The sequence below is a fragment of the Ixodes scapularis genome, unplaced genomic scaffold (genome assembly GCF_016920785.2).
Source record: "Ixodes scapularis isolate PalLabHiFi unplaced genomic scaffold, ASM1692078v2 PGA_scaffold4__175_contigs__length_147842914, whole genome shotgun sequence".
NCBI lineage: Eukaryota > Metazoa > Arthropoda > Arachnida > Ixodida > Ixodidae > Ixodes > Ixodes scapularis.
Window position 1 is genome coordinate 113,635,566 of NW_024609879.1, and position 19,992 is coordinate 113,655,557.

A 19,992-nucleotide genomic window follows, 5' to 3' on the forward strand; every position below is an offset into this window, starting at 1 on the left:
ACTGGCTTACTGCAAGTGTAATACCAGTTTTCAAAAAAGGTGACCCGTTATAACCAAGTAATTACCGACCTATTTCTCCAACGTGCAGATGTTTTAGATTCTTTGAGAACATCATTAGTAATGTTATTAGAGAACATCTATGTGAAAATAATTTACTGACCCAGTTTCAAAACGGATTTAGAAAAGGCCTTTCAACCACAACACAATTCCTAACTACCATTTACGAGTTTGCACAAATACTGGATAAGGCAGGCCAGGTAGATGTTATCTTTTTAGACTTCGGTAAAGCTTTCGACAGGGTTCCCCACGGCAAACTAATATCAAAACTGCATAATAAAGGTCTTCCTTCGCCAATCGTCAACTGGGTTCGCTCATGCTTATTAAATCGCAAACAATTCGTCGACGTAGGGGGTTGTTGTTCGGAAACGCTGGATGTAACGTCAGGAGTGCCACAGGGCAGCGTATTGGGGCCATTACTGTTTTTAATCTATGCAAATGATATTGTTGACGCAGTTGCTCCTTCGTTAAGTATAAGGTTTTTAGCGGATGACTGTGTGTTATTTAAAAGTAAAGCGTCATCATCTGATCAATGCTTGCTTAACTCGGCTCTTGGTGCGATACAAGACTGGTGCGACCTGTGGGTTATAAGGTTAAATGAGGACAAAGCCGTTTTTTTACGTATTACAAATAAATAATTCCTATTCAATTAAGGACTTCCTCATAATTGAATAGGAATTACAAATTCCTATTCGATTAAGGATTTCCTCATTTCTGAAGTTGATCAATTTAAATACCTTGGTTTTACCATCAATAAACCCCGAGTTGGTCCGATCACGTGAAAAATGTTTCCTCGGGAGCCTTCCCTAAGTTTGATCTTGTACGGTATGAACTTCAGAACGCACCCCAAACGGTAAATTGTTAGCCCACACTTCTCTCATTCGACCCAAACTCGAATATTGTTTCATAGAATGGGATTCATCAACAAAAAAATATTCCGACACTCTAGAAAAAGTTCAAAGACGCGCTGCTCGCTTTGTTTATGGTAAATTCAAACGCACCGATTCCCCATCATTATTAATCCAGACAAACAATATACCTACCCTCCAACACCGACGTAAGATTGCCCTTTAAAATTTTTACACCAACTTGCCAATTCTAAGGTTTCTCTAAATTCCTGTTCTGAATTTAGTCCACTTTCAACCAGGCAAACAAGGCACAATCACCGCTACTCTTTAACGACCTATTTCGCACGTACAAATACATTTAAGTTTTCATATTTCCCAAGAAATTGCCCCTGGAACTGTTTTAATCACCTGATTTTGCATCATCTTTGGAATCTATCCCAGTGACCCTTACCGCTTTATAGTTTCATTGTAATCTTTTGCCAATGTGTATTTTGGTAGACTTTTCAGCTTTCAGCTTTGTAGTTTCACTGTTATCTTTGTCATTGTATATTTTGATGGGTCATTGTTGTAACTTTGTGATTTACTAGATTTTGACATATGTATATTTTGTATTTCTTCTATTTCTGTGGCGCAGTTGTTCAACTATTGTTTTCTTGTTCTATGTGTAACCATTGTTTTGTGTAGTGTCATTTATCTTTACCGCCCACCCTGCTTGGACCTCGAAAGGTTTAGTGTATGCACTAAATAAACAAATAAATAAATAAATAATAAATAAATTTACCAGCATCAGCCTGCACCGGTGCAGAAAAGTGCAGATCAAAATACTTCCGGTTGTTTTCAGATGGGCTTCACTCATGGCAGTCTGCACCTAGTGCAGCTGGTGCAGATGCAGGTAAATAAAACGAACCCACTATCTCGGTGGCGCGTCCTTAGTGGAGGTGCCGAAAACGCTCTGTTGAGATTAGGAAGACATGATTGAAATGAGCACGTTACTCTTCTAGGAGACATTACTGTCAGGAATTCGGGCGCTTTTTTTTTTCCTGTGCGAATTTGAACGTTTTTTGTTTTTTTTTCTCATTGTGTCTATGTTCAGTGTTAATTGGATCTTCGCTGCATCGTACAACAGGATTAAACAAAAAGTATAGAAACACTGGGTTTAAAATATACTGTCGGTTTAAAACAGCAGCCCTAGAGAGACAGCAAGTACGGCATCTTTTTCCGCACCTTAAAAGCAACTTAGGTCACGTTCATCGTAACACATTATACTGTCGCAGGCGCCGCAAAGAACAACTCGCTTTTGGCACTCCGTGTCTAGATGACTCTGTAGGTTTTCGTAGAGAACGTTGAGACCGCAGCCGGAACACTCCCTTACCATCTTCGGAAACTGAGACTCGTGTGTCTGGTAAAAAGCCTACACTTGTGCGTAGACTGGAGTATTAAAAAATAAAATTAAAGCCGGCGTGGGTTACAAATGCGGAGCAGACAATAAAAATCACAACACTTTTGATGACTATCAGAAAAAATGAAAGCCGTTTAGAACTCCCTGTAACACCGGATTAGAGCGCAGCTCTTGAGGAGGAGGAGGAGGGGAGGGTACTGAGGGGAAGGTATATCCCTCCTCCCTCCTCCTCACCTCCTCATCCTGTGTGCTACTCTTTCCTTCAAGCGGCGTCGCTGTCGCCTCATGAGAGTCACGTGACATCACGGGGGTCACGCGACATCACCGGGGTCATGTGACCTCACGGGGGACACGACTCCTGTGAGGTCACGTGTCATTGTCGATGCCGTCATCGTCACTGATGACGTTACCAGTGAAGTCACTGCAACGTTAGATTACCTCAGTTGCGGAACTCCCGCGGAGGGGAGTACCCCCCTCACTCACTTCAACCCGCCAAGCGCCGTTCGAAGCGCCATTTATATTTTCGTTTCATAACTATGCGTTTCAAAGAGCCCAGCTGAAGCGCCAAATGGCGATCACAACGCCGCCATTTACCCTGCGACGGTCACTCGAGGAACTGCACCTAACATCTATTTTGGCTTCAATAGGCCATTTCGGAGCCGAAACAAATACAGTGGAAAGGGTTGCAGGGATGCCACCCCCGTCTCCCCAGCGGACGCGCCGCGAATTCACCCCGAAGTTAAGATGAGCCTAGGTGGGGACGCGCTACCTGAAATCACCGCTGAGGCATGGTTGCATGAAAAATATATTATTGTGCAGCAAAACCTAGCACACTAAAGATTTTAGAAAACATCACGCGCCCCCTATTTTGTACTAAACTCCAATAAAAGTTACTACAAAAAGAGTTATTTTTTTCTGTTGGTTTTTACGTTTCTCGTAACGTTGAAACGTACGTATCCTGATTCAGTTACCAAAGCAGCCGTCTGGCGGCGCGGTGAGCGACGCTTGGCGGGTCGGGGTGATTGAGGGGGGGGGGGGGGGGGGGGGGGGGGGGGGTTACTGTTCGTGCATGCGGTGTCTATGAGCAGTTCCGTAACTGATTTAATCTAATAACGTTGAGTCACTGATAATGTCATTATCACTGATGACGTCAGCAGTGATGCAGGCGTCTTATAATGCCAGACATGTACAAATTACTCAAAAAAGGTAGTTAAGTTAAGTTACTGAGTATCGACGCCAAAAGTAATTGGAGTAGAGTAGAAATTACACATTACTAATAGTAATTGAGTAAACTACAAACTACTCTAAAAAGTGGCGAGTTACTTTCAAGTTACTTTCGAAGTTACTTTTTTATATTTTTGTGGTAGCAAAATGAACAGCAGTTTTGATCAATGAAAAACCCTGAGAGCCTAAAATAAACGCAGTCTATTTATAGATTGCGTTTTTGCCAAAATAGTTTATTCGCTCGCAGAAGCAATTGACTTTCAAAGTTCTTGATAGGACAGTTTTCCCCTTTTCCTTTTAAAGACGTCCCCAGCCAAGCTAAATAGACGTTCCACCGTGGCACTGAATGGAACGGCAGCGTTGAATTTGAGAAACAGACTGTGCAAGGTCGAGTAAGCGAGTGTCGGCATCTTAGGTGTCCATGACGAAACATGTGAGGTTTGCCTTGGGTAGAGGTTTTTTTATAACAAACTTTCCTCCTTTTTTTTTTTCTTCGTCAAGTTGAGATTTTTATGACTGGCCCCTCTTTATTCCGACGTCGTTCTGAGAGTACGCTGAGCGAGTGCACCAGACCGTCAAGGGTTCAAGTCTCGCGCCACGACGATGAGATCATCCGGACGACTGCGCGTCCCGTTGTAGTGCTAGTGCTACGCTACTGTCAAAATAAATGTTTTGGTCTAGCAGAAGATGAACCGAAGTATACTTCGCCGCTGACGCCGGGTCCAACAAAAGGATCTCCCAAGGGTAACTCGCAATCCTCGCCGGCGACTACAATATTCTGACGCGCCTGACATGCCTGGCAAGTAAATCGTTTTTAACGAAGAGGAGGTCTCCCTGGCGTGAATGGTCGGAAGGACACGAAGGATTACGTGAACAAGCATCGTCGCTCGTATACAGTTGCAGCTGGAAGCGGGAACGTGCTTCCATGAACGGATTATCGCCAGGGTTTGTGCGCGGAGAAGTCCGGCTTTGCAAAGGTGTATGCGCTGACGACAAGGCGACCATGGGAACAGGCGCCCAGCTGCAAGTTCATTCCAGTGGCGCCTCCCGTGGAACCTACCGCTTGAGTCAGAACTCTCTAAAGACAGACAACAACTCTCGGAGTCTCCCTGTCTTTCACGGATGCAGCTGGAAACGCGGCGCCTGCGTGCATACGGAATTAGGTCAATACCCGACCAAGGCTTGTTAAGCATCTCTTCCTGCATTCGTGCGTGCCGTTGTTATGTTTTGGCTGGTCGTCGCCACCTTGACCCAAGGACGCCTTCCCGAACAAGGGGGCCCCTTGTCAGGGAATGCCACTTCATCTGCCGGCGTCTTATTCATTTCTGCGCTCAAACTTTCGTGATGGGCAAAATTAGCACTATATAATTTCGAAAGTAGTTAGTAATTTGAGTAGAAGTTACCTGAAAAAAGTAGTTAAATTAAACTACTAATTACCCAAATCAAATTGTAATTGAAGGTTACCAAGTTACTCAAAAAAGTAGTTAAACTACAGTAGTTTGAGTAGAGTAGTTGAACTACGTCCAAGTCTGCATAATGCACCTTGCGGTTACGCCGACGGCGTCACTGATGACGTTATCAGTGACGCTGACGATGCCGATGCCGGCATCGTCACTGAGGACGTCATTGGCATCGTCATCGTCACTGATGACGTCACCAGTGGCGTCACGCGTCCCATAATTCACCGCGCGATTACGCCGACGCCGACGCCGCTCAAGCCTGAAACGGGCGCCTAAGAGCGGCGCACCAAGAAAAATACACTGTGTTTTCGTGAATACATTCAAAAATATTTCCGAATAAAGTGGTTGAGAAGAAAAAAAATTGCAGTGGCTTAGCTTGGCTAGGCCAGGATATACGTAGCGTGAGCTTAGGTTGAGCTGGTTATTCTTAGCTTTCCTGGTTGTCTAGGATTAGATTATCATGCTTACTGCTGCTTCAATGACACACACACGGTATACGCATTACGCGACTACTTCGCGATCCGATGAGTTAAGCTTCTCCGCTCATCTGCGCCGCTGAGCAGCAATTTCGCTCTCCTTCTCCATGGCTATACCATACTGGCAAACACCCCGCTATATGTATACCCCCTGATACCTCTGCACATGCGCACAAGATGAGAGGCGCTATCGAGCGGCTCTGGTGCAGCGTCAGACTTGGCTACTGCGCAACGGAGGCGCACAGCTGGGCAAGCGGCGGCGCCAGTGCATCTGCCGCGGCTATGACGTCACTCCTCTGGAATGCGCAGACCGCCGAGGCACGCGGCGGCGGCGGCTCCGGCGCGCCAGCTGTGCAGCCGCCTCGGTGGCTCCGATGCGAGAGCACTGGCCTACGGATCCCCATGTGGCGGGTTCGAATACCGGCCGAGGTGCCCGCAATCTGACGGAGCCTTTTTGCGGAGGAGGCGCCGTGTAACCGAGCTTTCGGTTGCACGTCAAAAGATCCCCAGGTGGTCCAGATTAATCCTCAGTCATCCGCTCTGGCGTGCCAGATGCCCGTCGTTGGTTTTGCACGTAAAACCCCCGAATTCGACTTTTACGACAGCTATGCGCCGTGTGACGTCACTGCTCCTCGCGCATGCGCAGCAGGGCTCTCCAAGAGCCACGCGAAACTGCTCAACCTCGGCCAGTGTAGCTCACGCTACAAAGATCAAGTCGTAAGCAGACAGTTGCGGCGGACGCCCGGGATTGCATGCAACACACTTATTAGCAATTTAATTACCTTAAATTTACTTATTACCATAGAATTAGCAAAAATAAACATGGTTTCAATTACAAACTTGCTGCGTGTCATCGAAAGCCCCCAAATCAGTTAATTTTAGTAATACTTGAAGCACGTGGTCAGTACGGGCGTGCGCTAGAGTTACCACTCGTGTAGCAAACGGAAGGCTGGCGATGCGAAAACTTGGATGATCGTCTTATCCACCGTGCTTTTCCATCGACAGCCTTACGACTGTTGCACGAGCGGGAAATGGAGGGGAGCCCGCGAACAGCTTTAATCAGCGCTCAAAATGGGAGAGGGAACCCTTGCCTGTACCTTCCACTGCATTGCCGAGAAAAGTTGTCCCCGAATATCACTTAGTTTTTCATCACGTGCCTTGCATACGTCTTTAGAACTTACATATGAAAACTGTTTTCTAATTATTTTTACAATCTCGCTTTTCTTTTCGTTTACTCCTATGAAACGAGGTTTCTTTTTTTGTGTTGGTAATGCAATGTAATGTATTCGGTAGAAATAGAGTTTATCACAAGATGTTTTGACATGAAACCACGCTCAATTGAGTTTTTAATGTCTCTTCCTTTGGTTCTATTCTTCAAACATAGGTATTTTTGCTGGCGAGCTGGTATACATTTATGAATGCACTAAAAGCAAGGAACGAAATATAAATGATAGAGAAATAGTATCAACTAACTGATCTTGACCTTATTAGTTTATTCGAGATAAGATACCGTAGTATACCGATCATAATGCTGCCCGAAATGCAAACGTTTTTAAAGTTTAGGGGAGTATATATTTACTAAACAGTGATTTTTTTATTAAGAATGCCGTCAACAACTTTCACTGACCACAAAGGTTGATTCTAGCATGTTTCTAATATTGAACCGGTAAGCATCACCAACAAAGAAAGTAAATAGTAGTTTTGTGAACGTTTGGAAAGACTGCTCGCGACGCTATAATGACGTCTCCTAGTAAGTGTAGGTATGCGGAGGGCAAGTTCGTCTGGTTCTTGCGCAGAGGGTAGTGGTGACGTCAGAACGCCGAGCCCTGATTGGCTGATCGCGAACCCCTATCTGAGCGTCGTCTGCTCCTTTGCAACGTCGTCTGCTCGCAACGTCGTCTGCGTCTGTCTTACCTTTCCTACGACTTTCGGAAGTGCAGGTCTTTACGAGTGAGCTCGATTTCGCCTTTCAGAGAGGGCAGACCAAATAACTCGAGCGGTACGTTGTTTTTGTCTACCTTTCTTCCGTCTGTCGGAGATTCACCGCTTTTTCACCGGCGAGAACGCGGCCTTCGAAAAAGATTTGTGTGTGTCCTTAGTTCCTCTTCTTCCCCTCGCCAGGGATTATTTACGTCATTTTTGTCCGACTCGCTTGCACCTTTGCATTTTATTGAATTATAACAATAATTTCTTCTTGGTGTCAACGAGTCTACGACATAACTTCCGCGATACGTTCGACGCCGCTCGGGTAGCTCGATCGAGCTTGCTCGGATTCTCTTCCACAGATTAGCACAGGTTTTCAAACTTTTGCCACTTGGTTTTACGCCACACATACATACCATAATACGCTAACTGAAAGCAGCCTTTTAGTCGAGCGAGAAAGTTGTGACAACAAGCAGCAATCGAGCACGTTTGGGCTATGATGTGCTCTAGGCACGTAGCCAGAGGGGTGGCCCATGGGGCCCGGGCCCCCTCCGAAATCTTCCATTTTGCTGGGGACTCCTCTCCCCCCTCCCCCTCATACAACATTTTATCACGGGCGGGCCCCCTCCGAAAGAAAATCCTGGCTACGTGCCTGATGTGCTCACAGTATCGATCGCATAGCCGTATTTGTTTATTTACAGTCACTACATCGGCTGTCATTTGTCTTTAGCTGATTATTTTTGAACAACTCATTAAACGCGAGGTACCATTCACGAAACTCGTTCAACTAAACGTTTTAACATAGTGATGATAATGGTGTTTACTTCTTACCTGAGCGAGCAACCTGCCGCGGCATGCTGCTCTTGGGGCGTTGCAGCCACTGCTGTGGAAGGTCCGTCTTGCAGTCCATTTAGAGCCGCGTACAGTGCGGTAGCCACCATGTGGCTGCACTTTGCGGCCCCGCGAGGGCACTCACAGTGACTCTCGAAAATGTCACCTTTATCGGAGAGCGTCATCTTTACCGCGTAGCTACAATTCTTAAACGACTCCTGGACATTCGCAACTAGAGTGAAATCCTTCACCTCAAAAGAAAGGACGTATCCTTCAAGGTATGTCCTTTCGCCTTTTTCGAAGGCCGCGTTCTCACCGGTGAAAAAGCGGTGAATCTCTGACAGGCGCAGGAAAGGTAAAGCAGCCATCGCTTTGAATAGCCGACGTAAAGCGGACCCGCCGACGCCGTTAAAGAGTGAGAAGTCTCGCCGCACACGAAAGGAGGGAAAACGTATTTGGGAGGGAACTTGCGGACATTAACCACCCTCTCCCTCTCGGTTCTTAGCAAACAAACCTCGGCGCCCCGAGACACCTCGCCCGCGAGTCCTTCGACTTCTCTCCTTGATGCGCGTCAGCTATTGTTAGACAAAACCAACGCACCGCTCGAGTTATTTCGTGTGCCCTCTCTGAAAGCCGAAGTCGAGCTCGCTTGTAAAGACCTGCACTTCCGAAAGTCGCAGGAAAGGTAAGACAGACGCAGACGACGTTGCGAGCAGACGACGTTGCAAAGGAGCAGACGACGGGGGGGGGGGGGGGGGCGCGATCAGCCAATCAGGGCTCGGCGTTCTGACGTCACCGCTACCCCTGCGCAAGGAGCAGACGAACTTGCCCTCCGCATACTTCAAATAAAATAGATATGGGCCCAGCACTATGAACAAATGGAGGCTGTCTATTTTTATTTCGAACTGATTTCTTAAAAAAAAAAAGGATGAGAGTTACATGGCTGCATATCCAGCCAGTGGCGTTACGAGGGTCAGCAGCACAATGGGCGGTGGCCCACCGCAACAACCCCCCCCCCCCCCCCCCCCCCCCCGCTCTCGCGTGGCCCGCCGCGACTCCCCCACCCTCCGCTCTATGGCCGCCCCCCCCCCCCCCCCCCCTTGTGACGCCACTGTATCCAACACTTATTTATCAGGCACATCGGACATTAAGGCAATAGCCGTCGCTGTAAGTAGCTTTCGAAATATTAGTTTTACGGGTCACGTTGCAACTGCGTTATTGACGGAAATAACTATTAGGGGCCACGCCAATTTAAAGAGTTTGCTTACAGGCAAAGGCTTTTTGAGCCATCGATAGGTTGTAGCAATTTTTCTCCAGATCTTTAAAATTGCGCCCAAAAAGAGCGCCCGAAGCCCTGCTCACTATGACGTTTAGAAGAGTGACATTGTCCTCTCAGGCACGTTGTCACATGACTCATTCGATTCACCTGCATCAGCCTGCAGAAAAGTGCAGATCTGTGTACTTCCGGTTGTTTTCAGATGGGCTTCACCCGTGGCAGTCTGCACCGAGTGCCTCTGGTGCAGGTAAATGGAACGAACCCAGTCTCTCGGTGGCGCGTCCTTAGTGGACGTGCCGACAACACTGTTGAAATAAGGACGACATGACTGAAACGAGTACTTTACCCTTCTAGGCAACATTACGAGCAAGAACTCGGGCACTTTTTTTTTTTTTCACGCGAATAATTTTTTTTTATTCTGCTTTGCTTAGTGTTAATTGGATCTTGTGTGCATCGTACAAGAGGAATAAACAAAAAGTATAGAGACTGTGGGTTTAAAATATACTGTCGGTTTAAAACAGCAGCGCTAGAGAAACAACAAGTACTGCATCTATTTCCATACCTTAAAAGCAACTTACCATCCATTCATAGGGACACATTGTACTGTCGCAGGCGAAGCAACTAACCAATCGCTTCCGGCACATGAAGTCTAGATGAATTTGACGGTTTCTGTTCAGAACCTTGACGCCGCAGTCGGAACACTCCCTTTCCATCATCGGACACTGATACTTGTGCATCTGGGAAAAAGCATACGTTTCTGCATACATCCGTGAAGAGTATTACAAAAAAAATAAAGCCAGCGTGGGTTACAAACTGGGAACAGACAATTAAAATCTCAGCACTTTTGTCCACCATCAGGAAAAAAGAATACCAGGTATTTTTGTTAATCCTTTCAGAAATTTCTACTAATAGAGTGGTTGAGAAAGAAAAAAACTTGTAGTAAACACAGTTGCGGCGGACGTCTGGGATTGCATACAACACACATATTAGCAATATAATGATCTAATATGTACTTATTAACATTTGCATTAGTAAAAATAAACATGGTTTCCATTACAAACTTGCTGCGCGTCATCGAAAGCCCCTAAATCAGTTAATTTTAAGAACACTTGAAGCACGTGGTCAGCACGGGCGTGCGCTAGAGTTATCACTCGTGTGGCATACAGAAGGCTGGCGATGCAAAAACTTGGATGATTGTCTTATCCACTGTGTTTTCGCATCGACAGCCTTACGGCTGTTGCACGAGCGGGAATGGAGGGGAGCCCGCGCACAGCTATAATCAGCGCTCAAAATGGGAGGGGGTACCCTTGCCTGTACCTTCCACTGCATTGCCAAGAAAAGTTGCCCCCGAATATCGTTTAATTGTTCATGGCGTGCCTTGCATACGTCTTTAGAACTTACATATGATAACCATTTTCTAGTTATTTTTACAATGTCGCTTTTTTTTTTTCGTTTACTCCTATGCAACGAGGTTTTTTTTTTGTTTTTTTTTTTTTTTTGTGATGTAATGTAATGTATTCAGTAGAAATAGAATGTATCACCAGATGCTCTGACATGAAACCACGCTCGATTGAGTTTTAATGTATTTTCCACTGGTTCTATTCTTCATTATGTGGTGAAGTAATATTTATATTAGGACATTTTACCAAAGCTTGAAACCGTAGCTCGCTTAGTCGTGCTAACAAACACTTTTGGCGCTGAGGTATCGAAGCGCTCGGATGGTGGAGTGCTGTTCTCTAGACCCGACTCCAGTACAAAAAGCTGGACGATGGAAATAGAGTGTCCAGTGCTTCACCCCACTACAACGTCTACCACGGCGAGTAGGGTGTATTTTTTTTATGATTAGGAGCAAATAGGAAAACGAAATTCGAAAGCCTTTTGTGTGCGTATCGTAAACACTTCAGTGAAAGTGACTCCGTGTATGCTGTTGGTTCCAGCGTGTTCTGCGAGTGCTGGTCTCTTATTACTTCCGACTTTATTCCTTTCTTAATTTTATAAACCAGTAATCAAACATTTCCTCGGAATAACTGGCAGGAGGATGCCGTGGCTGGCTTCCGGAGTCGTTTCAATTAAATCCTTGCCTATTCACCCTATTGATGCAAAACGTGCGGGACCCCCTCGAGATTGAAGTCGGTGACATTTCAATAAGTCGGTGACACTTCAGCGTCCCAAAACGATGAGGTGTACGCCTTCTATGAATTGCTACCGTATGTCTGTTTCATTTTGCGAGCCCAAATGCCCATAATCCGTGCTGTGCTTTTCACCGAGCGATTTTAACTTTGCAAACAATTCTTAGTAAAAAGTGGATAGGACTAATGAATCAATCACCTGAATTTGCAGGGCCAACACCGGCAATTTAAAAATTTCTGAAAATTTCTGCTTTTCTTTCGAATAGGAGTCTCGATGGGACAAACTTCTTTGCCTCGTATTGGATGCGGGAGGGCAGTTGCAAACGAGCATTTGGTCGTCAGCAACTGTAGAGTCACACTTGGATAGAAGCGTCGGTATCGGCAAGCTCAATGTAACTAAAACAAGTGGGCGGCGCTTTGCAACGCAACTATGCGCGCCTCCACAGCTAAGAAGACAGCACGTCATTTACCCTGAGGATTGCAAAACCTTTTTCTACACCATCCTCCACAGAACTGAAAAAAAAACTAGAATCAGGGAGGCTGTGAATTGCCCTGACGCATGCAGTGCAAGCTGTAATGAGAAGCTCCCCTACCGAAAAATCCGGTATAACTTTTCGCTATCCCGATTATGGAAACGGAAATCTATCTGGGTTCTATCCGGATTCTATCTGGAATTTAGTTTTTCAGAGATTATTCCTTTGTCCGCAATCTGTATTTCGGGTTTCCAGAAACAAATTTCCGGTTCCATAATCCGGATAGTGAAAAGTTATACCGGATTTTTCGGTAGGGTCCAGGCTTGTTTTTGAACATTTTGAAGTTTTTTACTATAAAAAGCAACTTCAAAGCGCTGGTATTCATTAGGAGTGTCGCTCACAAAAAACGCCTTACACTTATTTAAAAAATTTATATATAAACTATTCTTAATCTGCATAGATGCGAACTAACATAGCCACTCCGTGCTCTGACTTAGCGCGTCGTCTGCACGCATTCTACCACCTCCGTCACAGGAGGGCGGCCGCGAGGTGGCGCCACTTAAACACCTCGTCACCGATATACCAATTGAAAAAGTTCGCGAAGAGGCAACGGCTTTTGCAGTCATCGATCAGTTGTCGCGATTTTTCACTCAATTTTAGAACTGCTAAAAAAAAGCGCCGGAAGCCCTACTCACACTGACACTTAGAAGAGTGACGTAATAATCTCAATTACGTTGTCACTGGGGTTATTCTTTTTTGCCCTTCACCAGCCTGCGCCGGTGCAGAAAAGTGAGAGATAATGTACTTCCTTTGTTTTCAGATAGGCTGCACCCGTAAATCGAATACGGCGGTCTGCACCGAGTGCAGGAGGTGAAGGTTATTCGAACCAGACCACTACCTCGGTGGCGCGTCCTTGTTAGAGGGGCCGACAACACACTGTTGAGATAGTGACGACATGACTGACGACTACGTCACTCGTCTGAGCATCATTGTGGGCCGTGTTTCAGGCGCTTTTTGCGTGCAATTTTGAACCAGTTTTTGTTTTTATCTCTTCTTTTTAGTATTATCTGGATCTTGTCTGCATCACAACAAGAAAAAGAGAAATAAAGAATCTTATAAACTCGGCGCTAAAGAAATACATTGGGTATTCATTAAAACAAAAAAAAGCAGCGGGGGGAGAGACATCAAATACTGCACTCTCCGAGCCTTAAAAAGCACTTACGCCGAGGTCCTCATAAATCATTATACTGTTGCAGGTGGCACAAAAAACCAATTGCTCCTGGCACTCCATGTCTTGATTATTTTGTAGGCTTTCGTTGAGAACGTTGACATCGCCGTCGGAACCCTTCCTTTCGGTCTTCGGACACTCAGACTTGTGTTTCTGGGAAGAGGAACACACTTGGGCATACACTGGTGATGATCGTAAAAAAATAACTAAAAACTAGCGTAAATTGCTAACTGGCAACAGAAAAAAAAAATCGCAGTACTTTTGCTGACCATCAAGAAAAAAATAATACCCGGTGTTCCTACTAATACTTTCGAAACTCTATAAATAGGGTGATTCAGAAAAAAAAAATTTTTGGGAACAAAATGACAGTTACAGCGGACGCCGGGTTGTAAGAGAAACACTAATTAGCGAAATAATTACGTAACATTTATTTGCTTGGGAGAAGATCGTGTTGGTTTAAGTCATGGATGAAGAAAGAATAAAACAATTAAAACAGGGACAACACAACCACATCTTTCAACTAGCAACAGACGAGTAAACTTTCAAAAGCGAGCAGCCGACTATACCCAGTAGGAGTAGGGGAGAGAAGGGGAGAGAAGGAAAGATAAGAAACGCGAAGTACAAGTCAGGGTGGTAGGGTTATCTCTGATTATAAAAATTCAACCTCAGTTTTCGTCAGCAGGAGGGAAGGGTTTGACACATTGTTTTTTGCTGTGGTAATGGCGAATGATTCTATGATTCCCCTGCCGAATCTGCTGTCATGCCCCCCCCCCCCCCCCCCCCCAGGATTTTTGTGTAATGAAAGAGGGCATGACAATGCAAACACGAACGGGCATGTATGACTATGGGATGATAAAGAATCTAGAGAGACATTAGAAACTTCGTTGTGATGTTCGCGGAGTCTGTGATTGGTGCATCTGCCGGTCTGTCCTATGTATTGATGGCCGCAGCCATCAATACCGATCCTATCTGTAATGGAAAGGATGATTTGCGGGCCTGATCGCCAGTCACCAGCCACAAAAAAGAAAGCCCGATTCGCCGTCATTCCTTACGTACACAATTCGGCCCACCGGATAAGATCCATCGCCTCAAAGTTCGGCACGAAGTTTGTCTTCTCGTGCCGCATGCGTCTTAAACAACTCTGTCAACAAGTGAACAACAACCGGTTTCCGATTGGCTGCACTGTTAAACACGAAAAGAAATCCGTTCCATGCAAAGAGAAGAAAGTTTACTCCATCCCCTTGAGCTGCGGCCTTCAATACATAGGACAGACCGGCAGATGCACCATTCACAGACTCCGCGAACATCACAACGAAGTTTCTAAGGCCTCTCTAGATTCTTAATCATCCCATAGTCATACATGCCCGTTCGTGTTTGCATTGTCATCCCCTCTTTCATGACACGAAAATCCTGGGGGGGGGGGGGGGGGCATGACAGCAGATTCGGCAGGGAAATCATAGAATCATTCGCCATGACCACAGCAAAAAAACAACGTGTCTAACCCTTCCCTCCTGCTGACGAAAACTTAGGTTGAATTTTTAAAATCCGAGATAACCCTACCACCCCGACTTGCACTTCGCGTTTCTTTTCTTTCCTTCTCTCCCCCTTCTCTCCCCTACTCCTACTGGGTAGAGTCGGCTGCTCGCTTATGAAAGTTTACTCGTCTGTTACTAGTTGAAAGATGTGGTTGTGTTGTCCCTGTTTTAATTGTTTTATTCTTTCTTCATCCATAACATTTACTTATTACCTTCTAATTAATAAAGATTAACATGGTTTCTAATATGAACTTGCTGAGTCCTACCAGAAAACCTAAATCAGTTTATTTTAAAACGACTTGAAACACGTGAGAAGAGCGGGCAAGTTCTGAAGTTTCCGTTTTTTTAGCAAACGGAAAGCTGGCGAAGCGCAAAACTAACTGTTATCTTATGTATCGAGTCTTCCCATCACCAGGCTTCCGCCTGCTGCAGGAGTTGAAACTTGAGCAATCCCCCCCCCCCCCCCCTCTTCCCGCTGCTTCCCACGTGCTTCAAGATCTCTTAAATTGACGAACTTTGGAGTTTTGTATGACGCGTAGAAAGTTTCTAATTGCAGTCATATGTTTGTTCTGACTAATTAAAAGGTTATTCAAATTTTAGTTTAATAGTTTGCTAATTAGTGTGTATTTCCAATATCCCTGATCTCTGCCTTGGGTGACAGTTTGTTCCCTAAGATAGTTTTCTTTTTCCCCAACCACCCCTTTTTTATGTAATTTTTTTTTTAATATTTGCAAAACTCCCGGTATGAACATAGAATGAAGCCGGAAAGATATCAGCACACTCTCAAACTCGCCGTTCATCGCACAAAAAAAAAACTTCGATTTTTGTGAGGAGTGGTGTAATACGGAGCGCAGGTCACGACGTCGACGCTATGATGTCAGAACTCCCAGCTCTTATTGGCTGATTGAAAATAGTGGGTATACCTCAAGGCATCTAGCATTGAGGTCATTCTAATCTAATCCAATGAGAACTCAGCGTCGTGCTGACGTCAGCACAACCCCTGCTCAGAAAGCAGATGACTTGCTCTCCGCAAAGTCATGAGTCAAAGGGCGGACAGTGCCTGAACAATGGCATCAATGAGTCCTAAAGTTAGGTGACGTCTTTTTTATAAAGGCATTTACATGACTTCTCATTACTCGAAACTTCAACCAATAGGTTCACAACATTTTGTTTTGTGCTTTTTGTTTGTACATACGTGTTTATGCGAAAAACTTTGAATAACATATCATAACAATTATTTTTGTTCTTTGTGGTATGCATTATTGTTGGTACATCCCGTGTAAAGTTTGAAGTTATTCTAGTATCAAAACAATGAGGTAGAAGTAGTGCAATTAGAAGTACGGTGGTGCAACTTTTCTTTAACACAGATGAGGGAGCATCGCATTATTGAATACTCATCAGTCTCATTTTGCGAAACGCTATACAAAATAGAATTTTTAATTATAGCCACCGGGCATTCATAATTTAATAAAGTAATAAATTATGTAGAAATGTAAAGCTATTAGCAATTAAGTATTTTCATTTTAGGCTAATAATTAATGAAAATATTACAGCGAATGATGCCTTTCGTCTAAATCTTCGTGTACCAACAGGGTGTTCTTTTTTTGAAAACGAATACTTGCTTAACTTTATTAGAATACAATGTATCAATGCTGCCTTATAGTGATACTTCAACGAAATGCGAAATACTATTCCCGCCGTGTCCAGAAATAGGCTGAATATGACCCACAATATCCGTAAATGAGAATCGCAGGTTTGTAGTTTGAGCCTCCGTGGCTGTATTTTTCGTTATAAACGGCCCCCACTATGGCAAGCGCTCGGAAAGCAGCGAGCGGAGAGCACGTGACATCCTGCGCAATCGTGATGTAGACTGTATCGGGACCAGCGAAGCTGAGGCGAGGCTGACGTCGACAGGATGTCGTAGCCGTTCCAGCCACCGATCGAAGCGGCCGAAGCACCCCATCAATCGGGCCACCGCAACTAACCGCAAACAACGTTACCCGCAAACCTGCTCTTGTACGAATTTCGAGTGACAAGTTAATCCGAGACTTGTACGGAATCCGTTACAAGGAACGAAATTTCTTGTAATCCATTCAATAATATCAGTAATTTAGTCACTGGATTATATAGTTGCTAGAGTAATTGTAAAATAATTCCCTTACATATTTACGTAACCGATTCGTTGTAATCTCTTAGATTTTTTTCACAACTCCCACCCCTTACCACGTCCTAAAAAGTGGTCCCTTTGGGCGCGATCCTGGCGGTGCCACAGCAGCAATGGTGAATCTGGCAGACGCCTGTTCTATTGCAGGTCCCTCTCGACCTTGGCCGTCAACGGAAGTTTAGCAGCCAAGAGTTGGGTCTCCACGACGACAGGGAGTCTTGCCTTCACCCGTACTTTTGTTCATGACTCGTAGGTCCAAACGCCAGGACCGCGACATCCATTAACAAGACAATTTGGCTTTTGTGACGTCATTTGTTACCCCTTCGGGAGCACTTTTGATGTATGGACGCGATAGGACGCTAAACACACATGTCGAAGATACGCTTGAGGCACCTTAGTACAACAAATCGCGAGCATTTTCCTCACCTTTTCTAAAGAGTAGGCGTAAAACGTTTCACAGTTCTCGCAGCGCACAAGACGCCATGGACATTGGAGGTTATGCTTGGTGCTCTCCTTGTTCAGCATCTCGCTCTTACAGCAGATGCAGTCAATTGGCCTCTCGAGGCATTCTTGATAATGATCCTTCATATTGTGATAAGCAATATAAAACATGTTAAAGACTACTTGCACAATGATTTTCATACACGCCGAACTGTTGTTAGAAACTGTACATATAAAATCTCCTTATTAATGGGAAGGAAGTCAAATTTATGAATATTTTATTCGATTAATAAAGGCACTTTATTCTTTCACTAATAAAGAACCCGGATTTTTGTTTCTGCGATATGTAACGACTAAAATAGAAGTTTATCAGAAATATATAGGTAAGCGAAGAAACAGTCGTTCCAGCAAGGAAACGGATTTTTTTTTTTTTTTTATCTTTCCCAAGTAGCAGAAGAGGGTGGGGCCCATGTGGGCCCTTCATAGGCCCAAGTTGCAATGGAGGCTCGGGCAGCCACTACGAAACCTACGTTTCTCCCACGTAAGCGCAGCGTGGGCATGCCCAATATGGGCTTCCCTTACAGTTCCGTGGTGGGTCCGACCTCGGATATGCGAGGGCAAAGTTGGGCACACCGTGGCCACTCCCAACCTTGGCTTCTCATGCAATACCTCCGTGGGTCCACTTCGGCTATGCGGGGTCAAAGTTAGCAAAAACGTGGGCTCCACGGGGGCACCGCGCGGGCATACCAAACTTGGGCAGACCATGCAATGCCCCTGTGGGTCCTCCTTCGGCTATTCGCGTGTCCAGCTCGTTGCTCGCCCTCCCGCGGCGGAAACGGGAAGCGCTCTAGTGAGGGTCCCCCGATTCTCCTGCTCAGCGGGCACGGCGGAGCTGCTCGCGATCATGGCTCGCGAAATGTCATTTCCGAATGCAAACAACACTCTTCACTGTCCCAACGTAGTGCTGCAGTCAGTACGGGATTTTACCTTATTAGAAAGTCTTAGCATTGCGTTTGCGTTAAAGTTGCGTGCCCCACGTTGTGCGTGCGCCTCATTGCCAGGCGCCAATCCAAGACCGCAATTTCGGGCTCCGCGCGCGCGCTAACGCAAACACACAGCGCTTGCGTTCGCTCGTATACGCAATACTAAACCTCAGAACTGTTTCACCGGCTTCCAAAGCCAACGCAACGTGCTGCAGTGAGCAGACGTGCAGGCAGGTAGGCGTTCATTCGAGTTGGAAAGTCTGAGATTGGCAAAACGACGGCGCGTAAAAATGAAAGGGACAAAATGTTATAAAAATATTGGTATATATATATATATATTAAAAATACCTTTTTTCTTTTGGGGCATTTGGCCTGGAAGGAGTTTTGGCGGCGAATTTGTAACTCTTGCCGATTGTCAAAAGTAGCGACTTTGATAGCAAAATATGTTTTACCCACAATGAATGTAATGTTACATGGATTTATCACATTAGCGAGAATGTTTCGATTGATTTTAGACTATCTTCATATTATGACTTGGCAATTAAAAATGCTGCATTTGACACCAATGATGATAATTAGCACACTTTTGATTGTCATAATTGATCGCGCGTTTACAGTTAGATCATAACAAACAAATGTTTGAAAATTGCGTATTAAAATATCTGAATTTTAATAATATTATTAATACAAATCACGGCAATGTATGCCCCAAATTAACGCCACAATCACAAAAATACGCTATTTAAACATGATAGTCTTTCCAGAGAAAGGTAGAATTGTTTTCTTTTTTCTTTTTAGCATATGAAGAACTCTGACATAGTTATCAAGAGAGGCAAACAGTCAAACACTGGATGCAATATAAAGTCCTATGCGTCACTCGTTCCTATAAAAAACACAATCACGCACACTTCAGCTGTCTGACTCGGATTCCGTCTTTGGGATGTTGTAGTGAGAACTGCGTTTATTAATTCATACTGCGGGCATATTGTAAAAATTTGATTTATTCTGTTATTCTTCTGCTAGGAATACTGTTAAAGCAATTAATCACCTAAATATCCAAAACCCATTAAAAGGCCCGCAGTTCATTATTTCACATCACAATTATCTGAGCGAGAAAAGGCAGCGAGAACGCACAAATATCAGTACAGATTTTTTTCAAAACTACAAGATTCTATGTCACCTCTAAGGTGTATGAAAGACCGTCTTTAAAGGGACACTGAAATCTCTAAAATATTTGGAAGTGCCTGAATCGAACATGTATGTCACAAAATAACGTTTTAGGAAACAACTTCTTTAACTAAATAAGTACGATTGGAGACTCATCTTGAGTTATGAACGAATTTGAAATAAGACCTATATCGAGAAATTAAATTCAAAATAGCGGTTAGTTTCGGTTTCGCTCCAGAATTAAAACCTGCCTCCTGGAGTAAGTGTTATGCCAAACATCGTTTTTGTTTTCAGGATAATTAGGTGACCTGCGCTGAAAACACCCTAGCCTCCTCGTATTACCAGAAATAATTTGTGTCACTTAGTAAAGCCAGCACA

The 19,992-nt window shown here is 44.7% G+C and overlaps 1 protein-coding gene across 2 annotated transcripts in view; it reads right to left on the reverse strand.

Moving 5' to 3' along the window:
• Positions 1-19,992, reverse strand: part of LOC8037136 (TNF receptor-associated factor 6) — a 65,875-nt gene that overhangs the window by 23,032 nt on the left and 22,851 nt on the right. The window contains exons 1-4 of one of the 2 annotated variants that reach the window (XM_040220956.3): positions 18,452-18,499; positions 17,450-17,605; positions 13,319-13,477; positions 10,073-10,231 (exon numbers count right to left, since the gene is read on the reverse strand). In XM_040220956.3, the coding sequence (XP_040076890.1) occupies positions 10,073-10,231; positions 13,319-13,477; positions 17,450-17,605; positions 18,452-18,472 (495 nt within the window). In that variant the 5' untranslated portion in view covers positions 18,473-18,499. Of the gene's footprint in view, positions 1-10,072; positions 10,232-13,318; positions 13,478-17,449; positions 17,606-18,451; positions 18,500-19,992 lie in introns of those variants that run through there. The other variant, XM_040220955.1, reaches the window with a different exon arrangement.